Source organism: Microcaecilia unicolor, chromosome 4 (assembly GCF_901765095.1).
Source record: "Microcaecilia unicolor chromosome 4, aMicUni1.1, whole genome shotgun sequence".
Lineage (NCBI taxonomy): Eukaryota > Metazoa > Chordata > Amphibia > Gymnophiona > Siphonopidae > Microcaecilia > Microcaecilia unicolor.
The window spans coordinates 288,654,527-288,675,169 of record NC_044034.1 but is presented as its reverse complement, the minus strand read 5'-3'; the positions used below and the strand labels follow the sequence as shown (position 1 = coordinate 288,675,169).

The 20,643-nt window shown below is 43.4% G+C and overlaps 1 protein-coding gene across 2 annotated transcripts in view; it reads left to right on the top strand.

Moving 5' to 3' along the window:
* CNNM3 (cyclin and CBS domain divalent metal cation transport mediator 3) overlaps positions 1-20,365 on the top strand; it is a 120,009-nt gene extending 99,644 nt beyond the window's left edge. Inside the window, exons 8-9 of one of the 2 annotated variants that reach the window (XM_030201663.1) lie at positions 1,692-1,784; positions 12,367-20,365. In XM_030201663.1, coding sequence (XP_030057523.1) covers positions 1,692-1,741 — 50 coding nt within the window. In that variant the 3' untranslated portion in view covers positions 1,742-1,784; positions 12,367-20,365. The remainder of the gene's footprint in view (positions 1-1,691; positions 1,785-12,366) is intronic. The other variant, XM_030201664.1, reaches the window with a different exon arrangement.
* The last annotated feature ends 278 nt before the right edge of the window (positions 20,366-20,643 follow it).

Here is a 20,643-nt window from a genome sequence, read left to right as displayed (position 1 = left end):
GTCCAGGTCAGTGGATGTTAGAAAGAAACTATACATATAGGGCCAGGAATGTGTCTTCGTGGGAATGAATAAGTCTCTAAAAATGTAATGAAACTGGATTAAATTTGGCATGGGTAGTCCAATGAAAGGCACATCAGGTTTAAAAAAAAAGGACAGATTGGGTTAGGATCTCTAAAGAAATAGAGTTCTCCAAAAAGTGGCTCAATGCATTTCTGTTGGAGAATCATTTCCAGTTCTGCACCTTAAACACTGATCGATTGAAACATAGCAATTAAGGAATTGCTCCTTTCAAAACTGCCTCTTTCATTTTTACTATCCCAGTGATAGATGCACATACAAACATATACTGGCTCACGCGTGACACAATTTCCCATGAAGCTTGCTCTGCATGTTTTCCCACCATGTACCCCAACCCACTACTGCCACACCCCTATCCCTGACTTGCAGTGATTCAGATCTGTATTTTATTCTAATTCTACTGTGAAACCCGTGACTGAACCGTATAGCTTTAATTGTTGCTATGTTCAATGACACCTATTGACTGAACTGTATGGTTTGCTACTGTTTGCTGTGTGTACTGCCAGCTAGTGGAGAAGCACAGCAGTGTCTGTTGCCGTTGGATGGTGGCACCCTGTGGCTAAACTAAAATCCATTCTATGAAATCGGACATCTAATAGTTTGATACATTAGCACACGGTTTCATTTTATTATTCTTTCCAAGTCAAAGTATTTGGGTATCTGCTCTTCCTTCTAGGTCAGAGAGACACACACACAACAGATATCAACACACAAAGCAACACACATAGGGGCACTTTTACTAAGGTGCATAAGGGCCTATGCGCATCCAGTGTGTACCAAATCGGCATTACCGCCTGGCTCCGGTCGGTTGTTCTGAATTTGGCGCATGCCCAAAACATGTGGTAGAAAATATTTTTTATTTTCTACTTCAGGGTGCCTACCTGGCAGTAAACGGCAGTTGGTATGCGCTGCATGCTTACTGCGTGGGTAGTGTATGAGACCTTACCACTAGGTCAGTGGGTGGTGGTAAGGTCTCAGGCTGAGAATGGATATGTGCTGGTTTCAATTATAGCACACTTCCATTTTGCGGCACCTTAAAAAAGGCCCAAAAGATGTGCTCGCACTACAGCAGGCCACTTTTTACCGTGGCTTAGTAAAAGGACCCCATAGGTTGGAAAGAATTCTGAGAGCCATATTCTGTATTCTTTTCCCCATTTGCTACTTTTGTACAGATAAATAAATGCTTCTAGGTAGCACTGGGAGAAAACATCCATATATTTTGTAAAGCAGATGGGAACGTTCAGTCACATATCTCAATTGATTGGATGATTTGTCTTTTCAGAAGAATTCTTGTTTTATATGGTCAAACAGCAGCATTGGCTCTGAGCCTTCCACAGATATATATAAAACACACCTGTTTGTGCCTAGTGAGAGAGGGCCCACCTTCCCCCCTTTTTCTAGGTCCTTTACTAAGGAATATGGGGTTTTATCAAAACTATTGAATATAATTTAAAAATATGGGGGTTTTGGCAGGGTTTTTAACATTTTCTTTGTTAATAATCAGGATGACTGGGCCTCTCCTTTCTGCCTTTTGTTCTTTGCTTTGACTGTCGGTAGTTGGATCTAAGCTTTTGTTGTCTTGCTATCTCCTCTCCTTTCCTCTTTTTTTCCAGCCTTTCCAGTAGACTTTTCAGTCTCCAGCACAATTGAAAACTACAGCTAATAGCTGCAATGGACAGTCCCACTCTTTTTATAAAGTGCATGAGGTAAATACTTCGGAGTCTCTTTATTTGCAATTTTGCTTTACAGTATGTCATTGTATTAATCTGGTGGCCTTCTCTCCAACATGTTACTAGCGAAGAATAGGCAGATGTTGGAGAACAGTTAACCAGGTGGCAGGTTGTTAAAACCTCATATTCTGTAAAGATTTATTTTATTTTTGTATAATTGAATATACTGCCTTTCAACAGATATCAAGGCATTTTACAAGATAAGCAGTTCACTATTGTCACACACATGGGTGATGTCATCCTGACTGTACTGATATGCACATGTTTTCCAACACTTTCCAGGAATTTCTTAAAAGGTCTTTCAGAGCGTGCACAGTACTTTTTCCGTAACCATGCAGAATGGCTTAGTTTGTTGTTTTCCACAGTGATTTGTCATTTTCCATCAGCTATATTTTTTAGCTCTAGTTTACACTCATATCAAATTTTTTTTCATTTTCATCACTCTCCTGGTTTTTGGGCCAATGGGTTTTATTGGTTTTTCCCCCTCTTTCTCCTTTAATGTACTTTGATTTTGGATGCTTCATCTTATTTTTTTTCACTGTCCTTGATAGCAGGCGTGTGACTGTGGCTTGTTACAGGGCTGCTGATTGTGGTTTCTATTTTTAATGCACCTGAGGAAAATTCACTTGATTTACTTTGTTGATATTTCTGACAGTGGCAGAGGGAAAAATACAGTGGCTATAAGAAGTGTCCAGACTATTGCCACATGTTCATAACCCCACCACCACAAGACTTGCTACAAGTATTGGACAGAGATCAATATGTGCTCACTTCAATCCATCATCTTAGCTCCCTTCCCCAAACCTAGTTTATTTATAAGCCTCTTATGTGAGACAGTATCAAGTTCAGTGAAATCTTCAGTCTACTATATCTAATGCCAACCCTAGACCTAATTGGTTATCCAATTGAAGCAATCCGACTCAAGTAACACAATCTCCCTCTGCTAAAATCATGCTGCCTTGAAACCCACAACCCATGTGAATTTAAGATACTTTTTATTTCTTTGAGAAAAGTGTCTTGATTTTTCTAAACAAAGTAAAACTAAATTCTTCCCTTCAGCTGCCCACCTTATTACTCCTTTAATGAAAAGGGACAACATTGCACTTCTCCACTACCACGGCAACTACTGTTTCCATAGATCATAGAATAGATACTTGACCTGCCAGAATCTTTCTGATCTCCCTTAACATTCTGAAATATCCCATTTAGCCTTATGGTTTTATCTACTTTGTCTACTTTCACACAAACATATGCAATAATCAGCAGTCCTTCTACACTCCCTTCTTAAAAGAATTCCAAATCTAAGAATTTCTTTACCTTTAGCATTTCTACTTTTTCCCTATCCTTTTCTATACATTTCAGTTATGATTTCTAAATTAAGTATAAAGGGGAATTAAGGAAAGCTTCAAACACTAGAATCGGACTTTCAGTCTTCAACATACATCAGTGACAACCTTTGTGAGGCATAATCCTCCTTTTTAAACAGGTTTGAAGGTTGCCATACTCAGTGTAGACTTTCAGTTTGGATCCTGTGTCTTCAAATTGCATTATTCACATCCACAAAAGTGCAGTTAACCTCTCCATCTCATAAATCTACCATATCCTTTTATATGGGGGGATGTGTTTTCTTTTCCAGTTAACCACAACAGAGAGACAGGCAGTTGTGGGAGTAAATCAGTAATTACACTGCCTACTATGGGACAATGCACGTAGGGATGTGCAAGGAATATTAATGTAAAGCACTCTGGAATAATCTTAGACTCGCGTCCCCCTAACTGGGAAAATCTGAGTTCTCACTCCTCTCAGATATAGTGACTGACAACATAACACAAGTGCTAAATACAATAATGATGTAGCTTTATTATTTACAATAAAATATAATCAAGAATGAAAAAGGAAGCAACCAAGATTTAAAAGTTATGACCAAATGATAGACAAGCTTAGAATGAAGTTAGAAATAAAACCATCTTTAAAGAGTGCAGGAGTAGCCTAGTGGTTAGTGCGCAGACTTTAATCCTGGGGAAATGGGTTCGATTCCCATTGTAGCTCTTTGTGACTCTGGGCAAGTCACTTAACCCTCCATTGCCCCAGGTACAAATAAGTTGCAAAAACCACAGAAAGGCGGTATATCGAGTCCCATTCCCATTCCCTTTCCCTTTAGAATGAACACTTATCAGAAGCTAATTGGGGTAAACACACATCCCATGGCTCAGAATCAGGCCACCTGTTTTATTACCTGGTAGAATTAGCTTGTCATACAACCTGACTGTGAGGCAAGTCTCTTTCCCTTGGGAATGGTGGGATCAGAAGGTGGTCCCGAGCTGGCAAAGCATGTTCTGAAGTGTTCCAGAGAACTTCCGAAAATTAGATAAATGATTGATTGTATCCTGTATGTTTATGGTTTAGAAAACCACAAGAACGTCTTTTGACATCATTCTGGAAACTCTTCTTGGAACTCCGGCACCAGAGAGGCTGGGGCTCTCTCAATGGTTGCCTCATTCTTGCATCAGCCAAAGTGAGTCACGCGTACTCTCCAAGGACAACCAGGCCTATAATTCCCACATGTAGGTAACGCAGGTCTGTGTTGCCAGTCTGGAACTTGTAACAAGCTTTAGACAGGTCTTTGAGCGTGAGACATGCTCCACCGGGCATGTGCGAGTGCCTTCCCGCCTGCTGCGAGATCTCAGGATCAGCAGTTCTCTTTTTTTTCTGAACTGAGGAGAGGATGTGGGGGTTTTTTTAGTATGTTTTTTTTTTTACTCCTCACCTCTGGTTCGGCCTTGGGTCTTTTTTAGGGGGGGGGGGGGGCTTCTGTTGTTTTTTTTTATATACCTCTCTCAGGGCTTTCTTCATTTTATTTCTTCTGTATCTTCTTAGATTATTTTTTTTTCCTCTTTTTATGTCTTTTACCACACTCGCTAGGCCACATTTAGGCCTGAATTCTGGTCGGGGTTTTCCCTCCTCCTTTCCTGGTGCTTGTGCCCCTTTTAACACCATTGATTTGGCCATGGCTGTTCTTCCTTTGTCATCAAAGGTTCCCAGTGGCTTCAGTCGCTCCACTCGGTGCAATAGGACCATCTCTGGCAAAGACATCTGTTCTTGGTGTCCGCAGTGTTTGGGGCCTGATCATATCCCCCTGAAAATTGTATTCTCTATCCTTGTATGAAGAAGAGAACACAGTTGACCAGAGTGGTTCAGAGAGAGAAGATGTTTGGAGCCGGGTTCGATGCCTCGACATAGATGTCGGCATCGGGTGCAAGGTCCATATGACGGCGAGGGTGCGAGGGCTATATGATGGCGAGACCCTTGCACACTGGGAGTGACTGCATCGAGTGGGTCTCCACCTGCCTCGATGCTAGCCATTGAGCATGCCCCCCGTTGGACCCGACTCCGAGGTGACATGAGGTCTCAATGTCATCCTCTTGGGCACTGGGGGGCAATTATGCTAGGTATCGGAAGAAGCATCAATGCCCCTTGACAGATGGTGCTAGGAGCTCCGGGGTACTGAGGGTTTCCCCGATCCCCAAGAAGTGTCGCCGCATGGAGGACCACTCTCCCCTCCATACAGGAGGTACTGACGCATGGGTCTCCAGACAGCCAGGACCAGGCACCCTCTTTGACCCTGCAGATTCATCAGCTTGCTTCTTCACTGGCACCCAAGCCTTTTCCAATGGCCCTTGATGAGCGCCTCCGGGCCTTGCTCCTTGAGTTTTTGGCGGGATTCTTGTAGCGTCTAGGGTGCTTGTGCCAACCATGCCTCTTGTTTCAGACCCGCATGACTATCAGCCTGCAATGAGGTCTCTGCCGTCGATACAGTGTGCGGTCTCGGCATCAGTTGCCACCCATGTTGACACACTGACGTCAGTGGAGGAAGCTTTGCCAGAGTTGAGGCTGGAGCTGACACCTGAATGCCCCTCTCGGGGTCATGGTACCTCGTTGTCGAGGTAGGTTTGGTCTCAGCCCTTCCATGAGGAGTTCGTGGCTGACACCAACGCCAAGCACTCATGGGACGCAGAAGAGGATCCACCGTACTTCTCAGATGAGGAGTCCTGTGGCATCCCATCTGATCTCTCCCCTTCACAGGAAAGGAGGAAATCTCCACTTGAGAGCCTTTCCTTTCCATCTTTTGTGAAGGAGATGCTGGCTGCCATCCCAATTCCTTTGGAAGTGGAGGACGAGCCCAGAGCTACAACTCTCCTCCTAGATAGGCTATGACGGTTCCACATCAGAAGATCTTACGGGACATTCAAATGAAGAACTGGGAGTTCCCTTTGTTAATCCCTCTCCTCTCCAAGAAGAATGTGTTTTGTCTCACCTAGAATATAAACCGCACTGAATCCTGGAAAGGAGAGATTAGCGGTATACAGGAATTGAATTGATTTGATTTAACACCATGTACCAGATTCAGCTTCCCCTGGGTTTGATAGGCCCCAGTTGCCTCATCATTCCCTAGTAGTGGAATCCATGCTCAAAATGACCAGGTGTTCTAGGGACTATGCGTTTGCACCCCCTGACAGGGAAGCTAGAACCTTGAATTCTTTTGGGCAGAAGATGCATCAGGCCGCCATGCTCCTCCCATATCCAATCGTACCAGCTCTACAAGAGCCTGTACTTGCGGTCCTTGGTGCACAATATGTCTGATTTGGCAGACTCTCACGCTGGAGCAGGCTGAATCTTTTCGCTAGCTAGTCAAGCAGCAGAATGTGTCGTAAGTTCTTGGCCAGGGGACCTACGACACTTTTGATGCGGCCTCTAGGATCTCGGCCCAGGGTATAGCGATGCACAGATTCTCATGTCTGCGTGTCTCTGACTTTGACTTTTTCCTGGTGGTCCAGCAGAGGTTGGCAGATGCCACGTGCCGGCGGGGGGGGAGGGATAATCTTTTTGGAGAGAAGGTAGAGAAGGTTGCTGACATCATCAATAAACACACTGATACCATTGATTCCTTCTCCAGCCAGATGCCTTCTGCATCTGCTTCTCCTCTAGGAGGCTTTTTGGCAAGTAGAAGAGGAGTACTTATTACTCACAGAGGCGTAGGTACACTCCTTCTCGCTAGCCTCAGCAAGCTCAGCCCCAGTGTGCTCATTCTCGTCAACTTCGTGCGTTTAAGGCCCAGGAAGCTCCCCAGTTAAAGCAGGGGGCAAGCTTTTGACTAGCTCCCACAGAGCATAGCTGCTGTAAAAGTGACTATCCAGGATGACTTGGTGGTTGGGGGGGGGGGGGGGGGGGGGGGGAGGGGCTGAAGTTTTACCAAGAAAGGTGGCCTTTTGTAACCTCCAACCAGTGGGTTCTTTAAATAGTCTGTCTCGGTTATGCCCTGCATTGGCTACAGAGACCACCATATTGCCCACCGAGAGCACATCACTTTGGTTCTCAGTACAAGCAGGTACTTGCAGAGGAACTATTTGCCCTTCTCAAGACCTGTTCAGTCAAACCTATTCCACCAGGGGAAGGGGATGTGTCTCATTCTAGACCTAAGGGGCCTGAACAAATTCCTGGTCAAAGAATAATTCAGGATGGTTTCCCTGGGCACCCTTCTTCCCATGCTTCAGGAACACAATTGGCTATGCTCTCTGGACTTAAAGGATGCTTATACTTGTATCCCGATACTTCCAGCACACAGGAAGCATCTTCAGTTTTAGCTGGGCACACATCACTTCCAGTATTGCATGCTGCTTTTGGCCTCGCGTTGGCTCACAAGGTTTTCACCAAGTGTTTTGCAGTAGTCGCAGCGTCGCTACGCAGACTGGAAGTCCATGTGTACCCCTATCTTTGATGTGCTGTTGAAGAGCACGTCGAAGGACGGTGCTCATGAGTCCATGTGCAGGACTATTCGGGTGTTAGCGCTACTAAGGTTCATTTTAAACTATCCCAAGCCCCATGTGCTCCCTGTCCAGTAATTGAGTTCATTGGAGCTCTGCTAGACACTCAGCCGGCTCGGGCTTTTCTCCCTGTGGCGTTGGCAGACGCTTTTGTCGCCCTTGCCACTCGATTCCGAGCATCTCGACAGGTGTTGGTTGTTGGGCCACATGGCCTCTACTGTTCAAGTGACACCCATGGCACATCTTCACATGAGAACTGTCCAGTGGACCCTAGCTTCCCAGTGGTGTGAAGCCACAGGGAACCTAGAGGATGTCCTCCAAGTTCTGCCAGAGCTTGTTCAGTCCCTACTCTGGTGGACAATTCAATCCAATTTGAATCTGGGATTCCCATTCCAAATTACACAGCCCACAAAGGTGCTGACAACAGATGCATCCCATCTAGGGTGGGGAGCTCATTTAGAGGAGAGCTTCACACTCAAGGTGCTTGGTCAGCCCAGGAAACAGATCTCCATTTCAACCTTCTGGACTCCAGGCGATCTGGAATGCTCTAAAAGCTTTCAGGGATCAGCTGAACAACCAAGTTGTACTCATTCAAACAGACAGTCAGGTTGCCATGTACTAAATAAACAAGCGGGGGGCACCGGATCATGCCCTCTGTGTCAGGAGGCCGTCTGATTGTGTCATTGGGCACACCAGCAGAGGATGCTCCTCAGTGCCACTTTCCTGGCGGGAAAATCCAACAGCGTGGACGACAGACTGAGCAAGGTCATGCAACTGCATGAGCGGCCCCTCAGGATTGGCGTTGCCTGCAAGATCCAATCACAAAGTCTCTCAGTTCTGTTCCAGACCCACGACAGGCTAGCATTGAATGCCTTCCTCCTTCATTGGGGGACAGAACTTCTGTATGTGTATCCTCCCATTTCTCTTGTGGGGAAGACTTTGCTGAAACTCGAGCAAGATCGCGGGACCATGATCCTGATTGCTCCCTACTGGCCTGGCAGATTTGGTTCTCGCTTCTTCCAGAGTTATTCTCTGAAGAACTGTGGAGATTGGAGTGTTTTCTGAGCCTCCTCATGCTTTGCCATCTGGTGTGAGGGCAAGCCCTTGATCCTGTTTCCTGCCCTACACAGACCCTGTTTGAATACCTTCTGCACCTCTCAGAGTGTGGTCTGAAGACCAACTCCGTAAGGGTTCGTCTCGATGATATTAGTGCTTGAGTGGAGGAGTAGCCTAGTGGTTAGTGCAGCAGACTTTGATCCAGGGGCGTTGGGTTCAATTCCCACTGCAGCTCCTTGCGACTCTGGGCAAGTCACTTAACCCTCCATTGCCCCAGGTACAAATAAGTACCTGTATATACCATGTAAACTGCTTTGAATGTAGTTGCAAAAACCACAGAGAGCCAGTATATCAAGTTTGCTGTTAACAAAGCCCCCTGTCAAACTTCCACCTGTGTCATGGGACCTCAGCATTGTTCTCACCCAGCAGATGAAAGCTCCTTTCGAACCACTTGATTCATGTCATCTGAAGAACTTGACCAAGGTCATATTTTTGGTGGCTGTTACTTCGGGGAGGTGGGGGGGGGGGGGGAGTCAGTGAGCTTCAAGCCTTAGTGGCGGATGCACCTTATACAAAGTTTCATCATAGAGTAGTCTTTTGCACACACCCTAAGTTCCTACCTAAGGTGTTGGGAGTTCCATTTGAACCAGTCGATTATCTTGCCAACATTCTTCCCCCATCCTTATGGCTATCCTGGCAAAAGTGCACTGCACACCTTGGACTGCAAGCAAACGTTGGCCCTTTACTTGGAGCAGACTAGACCCTACAGACAGTCCATCCAACTTTTCATTTCTTTTGATCCCAACAGGATGAGGGTTGCCATCAGGAAACACACCTTTTCGAATTGGCTGACAGATTGCGTATCTTTTGCTTATGCCCAGGCTGGACTAACCCTAGAAGTTCATGTCAAGGCTCACAATGTCAGAGCCATGGCTGCGTCAGTAGCCCACTTGAGGTCAGCCTCCATTGAAGAAATTTGCAAGGCTGCACTGTGGTCTTCAGTCCACACATGCACATCTTATTACTGCCTTGAGCAGGATATGTGACATGACTCTTGGTTTGGACAGACAGTTCTGCAGGGTTTGTTTAAGGTCTAGAGTCCAACTCCACTGAATGGCACTGTATAAACCAATACTATGAAAACTAAAAACAAAAGCAAATGAAGGTGCCAATAGAGATCAACCAGACTGGAACAGATGCCTGTTTGGTGTGAGCTCCTGTGTGTGTCCTCTGAACTAAGAGCTTTTATCCTTAGGGAAATAATTGGGGAAAAGAACTGTTCTAAAAAGGCAAAAGTAAGGAAGGGACAGGGGCTCCTCTTGCCAAAGAAACAAAGAAAAATATATGTGGCTGGGACAAAATGAAAAAAAAAAGTACTCATTAAAGCTTGACTTGTTTTTGTTCATGGCTTCTAGATACTACTTTACAGCATGGACCTTTTCAGATACTTTTAATTTTGCATCCATTGTTTTTATTTTGGCTGGGTTTGGCATGGCATTAAAGGGAGAGTATCATCAATATAATTCCTTTATCACCTTAAAGAATTCTTGGTGGTGGTTGTGTAAATTGATCTAGAAATCCCCAAATTAAAAAATATATAGTATTCGGGGGGGAAGAAATTAACCCACTTTATAAGTTGCAGCCATGATATGATCAGTCTGCTGTAAAAGTGGTTTATAAATTTTGAAACTAAATTATCGCACAACTATAAGATTCAGAATCTGCATCAGCCGTTCAGAAAGAAATTCAAAACACTGGACTCCCTTGGGTAGCTCAACAACCTGAATAATATTTGTGACAAAACAGTGGGTTTCCAAGCCTGTGAACTGTATTTCTCCTAATTGGCCAGCAGATGGCGTTTGCTTTGTGTTTTAAGGCTATTGCAGAAAAAGACTTTGCCATTCACCAAGCTTAATCTGGAAAAGAAAATCTGCAGTACCATTGGCCAGATACTTTCAAAGTTGGTGCCCTGGGCTCTGATTGGCCCTGGAGTTCAAATCTAGCCAGAAGGTACTGGATTTTCTTTAGTCTCAAATTGGGGTTACAGAGGAGAAACATCTCTGTTCTGAGACCCTGTTCAAGACTTGTGAACAGGTAATTTCCTGAAACTCCCCAGATGCTACCCAGGTAGTAACAAAATGTTTAGATAGTTTTAATATTCAGTTACCTGTTATTTGCTTGTTGCTTTTCCATCTGTTTTCTATCGTTCACTGTTCAAATTTTTCATGAACTCTGTTTGTCCTGGACTGACTAAGAATCCTGGTGGTTTGTGTTTTGGGTCTGTGGGTGCTTTCTAGGAACTGTGGGACTTCTGGGAGTCTGGCCCCAGTCTCCTAGAAATCACTAGGGAATAACTTGAGAGTTGGAGACTTGCACAGAGGCAATTGGGGACCCAGTCAGTGGGGTGGAGGGTACTAGTATAGAGCACATGCCCAGGTGCAGGCGGGCCTGAGCAGTGCTGGGGACAGACCCTCCAAGTGGCCGCAGGTTTAACCCCAGGCGGGTGCTAGGTGTTCCCTTATAATGTTGCAGTGACTGATCTTGCTTTCCTGCAAGGAATTTGTGAGAGTGCTTCATTTTCTCTGTCTTTTTTGCTTGGCCACTATTTAAAGAGTCTTCCACTTGTCCCATTGTATTTTTTACCACCTCAACTCAGACAGTAGTCTCGTTTACTGAAGAGACAACCCTTTCTACCTTTTTTACCACTGTTTTGAGCCTCATATCCAGGCCAACATGGGTTTTGGTAGAAGGCTGTTCATGTAGTGAGTGTGTGAGGAAGGAAAGAATTGGGTAGCTCAGCTTCATCATTCGCCTTTTTTTTTTTAATTCAGCCTTGTCTTTCTGTGGAGTTTTACCACTAGTATATTTTAATTAGCCTGTTCTAACCACAGAGCTATTATGAAGCTATTGGAACACTTCTTTACAGGTAATTTTGACATTAACTGATCTGCTTTTAGTTGGGTAGCTGCAGGACCCCCAGTAGTCATGTTCTTTATCGCAGTATCACCTGGCTTTCTGTCCCTTCCCTGTTTGCTAAGTGGAGACCAATAACAGTTCTGCCAGTACTGCCATCACCTCTAAGTCTATGTCCCTCTTAAAGATACATCTGCACTCTGCAACTGTTGGCCAGATGCTGTCCTAGATCGTGTCATTGCTGATGATAATCCACTTGTCCTGTAGTACTGTTAATGTTTCTTCTGGTTCTATAATTGCTAATGCTCCGAATTCTGCCTGTAATGCAGAAGTAGTCCAGATAATTGGATACATCACACTCCCCAGTCAAATGCCTTGATTTTTTTTTAATCATATGCTCAGTCATGAGAGTCAGCTGTGGGTGCAGTGAGTGCCAAGCTCCTTCATTGTGTCTAGGGAGGGGTGACTATTGTACTTGGCATCCCCAGTCATTTGGAAATATTGATGCCTGTGATCACAGTGGGGGAAACTGCTGATTGGGAACTTGAGCCATTTGTCAGATTTGTGGTTGGAAAGGTAGCTAGAGCTATAGAGCAATAGATGTTATGCACATTAGAAGGTGGTTGGACTCGATGGACCCCTGGTTGTCTTTTAGCCTAAGCTTTGTATGTATGTAGACATTATAAACACTGCAAGGAAACGGCTGGGATTTTATAACATTTTGGGATAATTTTCCTTGCAGGTAACATTTTTGTTTTTTTCTGCAGGAAAAATTAAAAGTGAAGAGGAGAACCCAGACCGGGACCCTAGTGTGTAACACTGGTGTATGCAGTGTATCTGGGACTGAGAGGCAGTACCATACCTCAGCAGATGGACAAGACTTTTCCATGCACAAGCCAGAGCCCTGGCATGCAACATCAATATGTACAATGTGTTTGGGACTGGGAGAGAGTACTGCAGTACAGAACAGATGGACAGTAGTTACCCTGTCCACCAGTCAGAATTCTGGGATGTAATAGCAACACGTACATCTGTCTGAGATTAGAGAAGAGAACACCACAGCGACAGACATGAGCTGTCCCATTCCCAGGCTAGAATTCTAAGTTGTAACATCAGTATGTGCAGTCTGTCTGGATTTGGAAAATCCAGCATTGCTTCATGGGACAGATGTACAGAGCACGGTGCTGTCCTGTTTTGAAGGTCATCGCCACTCTGGCCCTTACTTTCATCACCACGTTTTAGGTGGTCTTTTATCTAGAGAGTGTCTCCCAATCCCTCAGTGTTCCTTTATTTCTTTGGCTGCAAGGAATAGTGGGTAATGTGGTGGGCACTGTACAGCATGTAAACAGGAAAAATACAAAAAAAAAAAAAGTTTTGGATAGCACTTCCTCTACAGACCTGCAACTCAGCATCTTTATTTTTGTGGCCTAGCAGTTTCTTCCTGTACCTTTGGGCTTCCAATACAATTGGGACCAGCCTATTGGGCTATTATGTCATGAGCCGCCATTCTGATCTCTGTGGAGATTTTTTTTCCTCTGTCTTCCTTCCTATTCATTTATCTCAGTCATTGCACCAAAAATATTCAGTCAGGTGCCATGCTCTAGGGCTCCTCCTTGAAATCCTGCAATCATGGGCCCTAACTATGGTCATTAGCTGCTACTCACAGGGATAGGATCTTCATTCCCCAGGGCTGTGGGTTCACAACATTGTAAGCCCTGGCAGGCCTGTGGAATGGAAGACTTGACCTAGGGAATTGATCTTGGATTCTCCATAGAGCAGTAGAAAGCTGAGCGACTAGAAGGCACCTGTGTTGTCTTTATGGTGCCAACAGGTTCCTTCTGCTCTAGTTCTTCTAGTTTCATTCTGAACTTGCTTTGTTTTCACTGAGTGCTGCGTTATAATAAAGAGCAGCACAGTGCATGGAGGAATAGGGGGTACAGGATGGAGAACAGTGGACAATAGATTGTGACTAGGAAAGGCTATAACTTTATTCATGACCCTAATGAAATTATAGAAGACCTCTTTATTATTACCTGATTTAACTTATTTAATGTAATTTAAGGATATCTTTTGGTAACTTGTGTGCCATTAATGTGCATTGGACCCAGCAGCAGAAGGCCCACTGTTATATCTAGGCAGTGGGTGGTTCATTTATTTGGTAACTCAGTAATGATACTAAGAATGACATCAAAGAGTAACATATATAAAGAGCCACCCTGCCCTGCCTTCACCAGTTGCTGCTGCTGAATGCCTCTTTGTTTTGAGGAATATCGGGATCTGGTTCTGAAGCTGGATTGCATCTCTGATGCAGAAGAAAGTGATTTATTTTTTTTTTCATGTGTGTTTTTAGTAGTTTTATATTTAATTCCATTCTATTTTAATTCAAGGCATATGAATACTCCAACCTTACCCCTCTTCCCCCCCATCCCCTCTAAAAAAAGAAATCTGGTTGTGTGTTTTTCTCCCTACTTTTCCTGTCTATCTGTGGCCCAAGGCATTATCATGTGTGATCTCTTGCTTTCTTTTCGTATAATAGGCTGAATTTTACAATATCCTGTGGTGGAGAGAACAGTACACAACATTTGTATACTGTGTGTTCACTGGTGAAATGGGAAACTGAGTTTCTCCTCCATCCAAACTTTCACCTTCACTACTTTCTATGTCGAGAGTGCTGAACTGAAAGTCTCTAATTACCATATTTTCATGTGTGTTATACACATTTTTTACAAACCATGTATTCCGTGAGCTATATATACAAGGGCATGCTATACCAGAGTATTGTTACAAAGAAAGGGGAAATCACTTTTTCTTTATAGCTTCCCCCCCCCCCCCCCCAGGTTTTGTGCACTAATGGGGGGGGGGGGGGGGAGGAATTCTATATATGACACCCAAAGTTGCATGCCAAAATTTAGATACGCGCTCAAGTTGAGCACACATTAATTGATCAACAAGCTTAATTAGCAATAGAAGGGTGCTAACAACCAATTATTGCAGTTAGAATTTGCACAACTGGCTATGTGCTATTCTGTAAGGCTCAGCACCTCTTACAGTGTGTATCTGAAAAGGGGGCATGATCAGGGGCGTTCTGAAAAGTTATGCACAGAAATGCAGAATTTGAGCGCTAGCATTTATATGTGGTTTCAGCAGACCTAAGTCCAGCACCCAAAAGTTAGGTGTGGAATCTGCACCTAAGTGCAGTGCTACATACGACTCACATACTTTATAGAATAGTGCTTGGCTCCAAACTTTTTCGGCACCCAAGTTTTGGCACCATTTATAGAATTTCTCCCATAATGCTTGCAAGAGCCTAAAAAGAATAACTCTTAAAAACAAATAGCATTAGTTTTGCTGTTAGTATGTCTTAGAAAAATAAATTGGTATAGCAAGCATTATATTTGTAAAAATATGCCTCAAACATACCATATGTTAGTTACATTGTGAAGAATGGCTATCTCCAGAGACAAACACCATTGTGAGCCAGTTCTCTGCATCATTGCATGACCAAACCTACTATTAACTAGATAATCTTAACAATTGGCAGTTTTAATCAACACAGGGCTGATCCTTCTGTGCTATTACTAGAGAAGCACTTTTTTCAGTGGTCATTGGTAGTCCTTCCAGCCTATGTGTAGACACTCTTTTTCTGTTAGAGTTTATTAGCCTTTTCCTGCTGTCTCTAGGGAAATTATCTTTCAGAAGTCCTCCTTTTTCTGTTTTTTTTCTGGAGAGCCTCCTTTGAATGGAAGCATTCTTTAACATAACTTTTTAAAAAAAAATTTGGCTTCTGATTACTGCATGGTGGAGTCTCCTGGATCCCTCCAGCCTCTTGCTTCCTTCTGATTATGAAATAAGATGTTGGTTTAGAGGCATTAATTATAACCAGGCATAATGTTAACTCACATCAGGGCTTTCCAAACCTTTCTGTGGACCCCACTGGCAGTTGTGTTTTCAGGAATGCCAAAATGAATATGCATATGAGAGAGTGGTATACAGTGGGTAACCGGTAATCTGAAAATTCAACTGCCTGAAGAGTTACAGTTTCAGGAGGCCCTGCCTTAGACACTTGTTTGAACCCAGCTTCCACACTTGTAATCTATATTTGTAGTTTCTGTTCTCAAATGCCAATGTAAAATGGAACATCCTTCATTAAACTGTACCATTGTCTTTAACCAAATTAAAAAAAAAAATTATATTGTTACCAACTTCATTTGCATTTTGCCTTCTAGTTCCAACTAAATTACACCGTTATGGAGAGCCAGCTATCAAGAGAATCGCTTAATGGTTGAATAATTCGGTGCTTCTCACGCTTATTGAAAGGAGGGGCAGCAGGCTGTCCTGTTTTAGACTTTGAGAGGGGGTGGTATTTTTTAATTGTGTTTTAATTAGATCTGCACTTGTACACTTGATAGTGGTAGGCTTATAGTAAACATAGCCATTGCCAATTATGAAGCCAGTGGCAGACCTACTCTCCCAGTGTGAAAGTTAGGCATGAGTATTGAGTGCTAGTTCTTCTGGATTTTTAAAGGGTAAACTGTGGTAACATGAGAAACATGCTCATCTCACACTATGCTTACACTTGTTTTATACATTTTTTCCCTGTAACGTCTTATACAATATTTTCAATAACTAATGCCATTCAAGTATATTGAGTGCCTTCTGACAGTGTTTGGCATGTTTTCAATGAACATCTGTAAAGTTAAGTGACTGCTTGATTGCTTGCAGTTAGAACAAGTATTTGGGTCTTTTTTCAATATAATTTATTTTCTGAGGCAAGAACAGAGTTTAAAGTTTTTGCAAACTTTCTTTAGAACCTTGGTCAGATATCAGGTTGGCACTTTGTTTGAGGTGGTCTTATGCTGAGCAGATAAGTGATGAGCTCGTCTACCCTATATATTTCCTCCCTCATCAGCCCACAGGGCCATTATCTCAGGACTGAACTGAGTTAGTGGATACCACACAGACCATGGAAGGGAGGGAGAAACCATGGTTTCCCCCCGCATATTTCAGCCTCTGGATTTCTATTGTTCCTCTCCATTCAGGATGATGAGCTGCTGGCTGGGCTGTTAATGTGGGCCTTGCTACTTGGTGCTCTGAGCAGAGGGATACCTGGGAGCTCACCAGCAAGATTGGGAGGCAGTATCAAATGCTGGGAATTTTGTAGAAGGGAGGTGTCGGCACTACACCCCTACAAGACCTGTGTTACGATCTCATGGCCTGTAGTGGAGATATCACTTGTATGGCTAGCCTTCCTTTCTTTAGCCAGAGGTACTCTCCTAGCCATTACCACTTGTCAACCTGGCATTGAGTCCTTGGTTTATGCGCCACTTGCCTTGCCTTGAGACCACTGATTTGTAAATTGAATGTGGAGAAAGTAATAAAAGGTGTGTACCTTTTTAATTTAAAATTTAATTATAAATATACCGGCAATAAAATGGAATGAAAAAATAAGACTGAGCCAGCTATTAATATAAATAAATTGTTTGACAGTAGTACTGCTTAATAGATCCCATGAAAGATTTGCCTTGTAGGGCTTCTGTCTTTAAATAACACTATTTCTGGTTCCTTCTTAGAAGGTACCTCCTGTGCAACTTTCATACATGAATGTCCATTTTCTTATTTTCAAATTAACACACTAAGGAAGCACTTCACCTATTCCAGTGCAGTGGGACAATGTTTCATATCTGTTTTGATGCCGTGGATTAGTCTTTTGCTCCCATACCCTGATGTATTGACAGTCTCTTGTAGAAGGAAAATAGTCCATAGCTCCTCTCATAGTGGCATAGAATAGACTGTTACTTCTCATCTTTTCAGCAATGGGACAGTCTGCTATCCCCCTCCCTGTCATGAGAGTGACTTCACATAGAGGTGAGGTATGGACTGTGAAGGTGGGGTATAGTTACAGGATTGTTGATTACATTTTTGTGCCTTATATGCTATAAGAGGAGTAACAAACCTGACCTGCTAATTTGCACCAATCTCCTTCCTCCCCCCAAATGTTTCATGTAAGTTTTAAAAACTGTTTATAAAAGGCTTTCTTGTAACATTTTCAGAAAGTGTGATGTCAGAAATATTTCTATGTAGAGAAATAAGAGATGCAAAATCTGGATGCGCTTGGGTTGGCTTGGTGGTTAGTAAGAGTACTGTGCACTGCTGGTGGAAGAACCAGTGTTCAATTCCCAGCTCAGGTCTTCTGGGATTGGGAATGCTGCCCGGCAGTGTTCAGAGTACAGGAGTCGAAATCATTGTGCAATGGTGACACCCAGTGGTATGATTTAAGGCCTGTGATTGCAGGAAGGAGTCCTGATGCTTAGTTCTGCAGTGACTGCATTAAAGTAAGATGGGAGGGGATCTTTAAGAAGCTTCTAAAGAAGGTTCATGGTGCTCAATCCCAGTCCCAGCCATGGTGGTGATTGACTTGGAAGTACAAAGGAGCAGGAGGAAGCTACCAGATAAAACAAAAAAAAACAACAGGTAGCTCTTTTCTATACAGCACAAGCACTTCTAGAAAACTTGACCATGGGGTGCAGTAATCTAGAGAAAGCTATACAGCTTCTCTGGTGAAAGAAGGTAGCAAGAGCCATTGTGTTCTCTGTATTTTTCTTGATGGCCTTTTCTGAGGTGGCACACACCCACTGAACTCACCAAGAGGAGATACATCTATGCTTTGTCTGTACCACCCCAGAGCATGCTGGCGGCTGAGATGTGTTTTCTCTGTTCATTAAAATGGGGTAGCAAACTAAAATGCATTAGGATAAGTGTGTTTTTGGGGACAGAGAAAGAACAAGATCATACATCCACTTCCAGCTGCAATATATAAGGCTACTTTTCACTCGTGCTGGCTTGGTATTATTGTAGGACCAGCACCCAAATATATTCTGCTGGATACAGACTTAATTAGGTGGGGACCATTTTTTAAGCCAAATAGTAGCTACTTTGTCTCTGCGCTCCAAAGAAAACTAAAGATAATTTCATGTTTCCCCTACCAAATGGGAACAGCTTTCATATGCTGTCCTGTTTATAAGTGAGCAGCTGTGATTTTCAGCAATGGTAATGAAATTAGTAGTTGTGAAGAGGAGGGTGGATGCTTTTTAATGAGTGTCGTGAAAAGGTATGTACAAACGTGGTTTCACTGTTGGGACCCTTCAGTAAAAACTGCTAATGCCACTGATAAAGGAAGTAACAGTACAAAGAAAAACCATTCTGTAACAGTGTTCTCTGAACTTCGTAAAAGGTATGTCTCCCAATGCAAAAAGAATGAACAAAATACAATGATTTGGGTATAAAAGGTAGAAATGAGAATAAAGAATCAAACCAAGAGACACAGTGATACTTCATAGCTGCCTGCTTTGGCTGTAAAATATTGAGCAATTTGAGTTTAATCACATAAGGAGGATAGCATTCAAAGTCGTCTGCCTGGAGGATACAAGACAAATTTACAACCTTAGTTTTACTTTGAGGGGAGGGGGGAGTGGGAAACATTGCATGCAGAAAAAACAAGCCCAACTATGGGGACCCATAAACAGTTATCAAAAGAAAATTAGTTGCAAGGTTTACTTATACAGACTGTCCACATATTTACAGCTACGTAATCTTGAAAATTGCTACCTGGGGACTGGGGAAGTGGAGATAAATTGGGTGTTGTGTGTAGTATTCTGCTGCTGCAGTATTTAAGGAAAGATATCTATGTACTGCTGCTTGCTTTATAAGAAGGCTGGGGTAGATACTGGCCCACATAAGTTCAATTGTTTTCTATATTACTGTTGATGAAGACTTTTATTGCAATTTTAACTTGTGCAACAGAGGTTATTTCAGAGTATTTTTCATGTTCTTAAGTGTTTGTTTATATATGTAGCAAAAACATGTCACCTCTGGTGGAAAGCAAAGTCATTTTCTGGTTCCTACTAACAGTATTTTTAGTTTCTTTTAAACATGTGGGAATGTGAATTTTGTGATGAGGGTGGGGGACTGGCTTGGAAGAGAGAAATCGTGTGGGGAAAATTGTATGATTTCAGGTAAATATTCTTAGTGACAAATCTTCTTGTAGCCATCATTGTAAGTATCTTTTATAAATAAATAAATATATATATATAGAGAGAGAGAGAGAGAGTGAAATGTATTTAAAGAGTAATTGAGTTCTGTTCTGCCTTGGAATATATTCTTGAGTACAAGCAGGCTTCTACTCACAAGTGGGTGACGCCAATCAGCGTCGCCCGGTCTGGCTTTTGCCATAGTATAAAGCCTTGTGGAGTGCGAGCCATGCCCCACTGTGCATGCGCAAGTGCCCTACCGCTCGTTACACGAACGCGGTCTCCTCCATTCTCTTTTTTCCACTTGAGGAGGTGTGGGGGGTTTTTTGTCCTCACTCGGTTTTTTGACAGCTGTTAGTGCCTTTTTTCTGCTGCGTTTGTGGCTCCTTTTCTTGAGCCTTACAAACCTGCCCTTTTATTTTTCTTAGTTTTATTTTGCCCGGATTTAAGTTTTCTTTATTTTCCGGCATCAGGCCATTTTTAGGCCCTGACCGGTCAGATATTCCCCTTTATTTTTGTCCTGCCTTACCCCTTTTTTCAGGCATCATCAAGTTGTTTAATTTAGTCGACAAAGTTTTTCCATCCACGAAGATTTCCAGTGACTTCAAGCACTGTACTTGGTGCAATCGGACTATCTCGGGAAAGGACACTTTCTTGGTGGCTGCAGTGTCTTGAGCCTGACCATAGCCCTGCTAACTGTGTTCTCTGTTTTCATAGGAAAAGAGGACCCAGGTTTCCCGAGAGGCTTAACACGAGAGGAGTTTTGGAGCCAAGTCCGGTTCCTTGGCATCAGTGTCGAGCTTCGCAGCAGTACCGGGAGTGTTGGTAATCATGGCTGCTTCTAGACCCTTAAACACTGGGAGCAGTGAGGCATTGAGTGGGTCTCCATCTGTCTCGCGGCCACCTGCTGTGCAGCCCCCCCCCCCCCCCCCCCCCCCCGGGACCATCCATCGACGGACCCAACCCCGAGGCGATGTGAGGATTCGATGTTGGCCTCGTCGGCACTGAGGAGCCTTG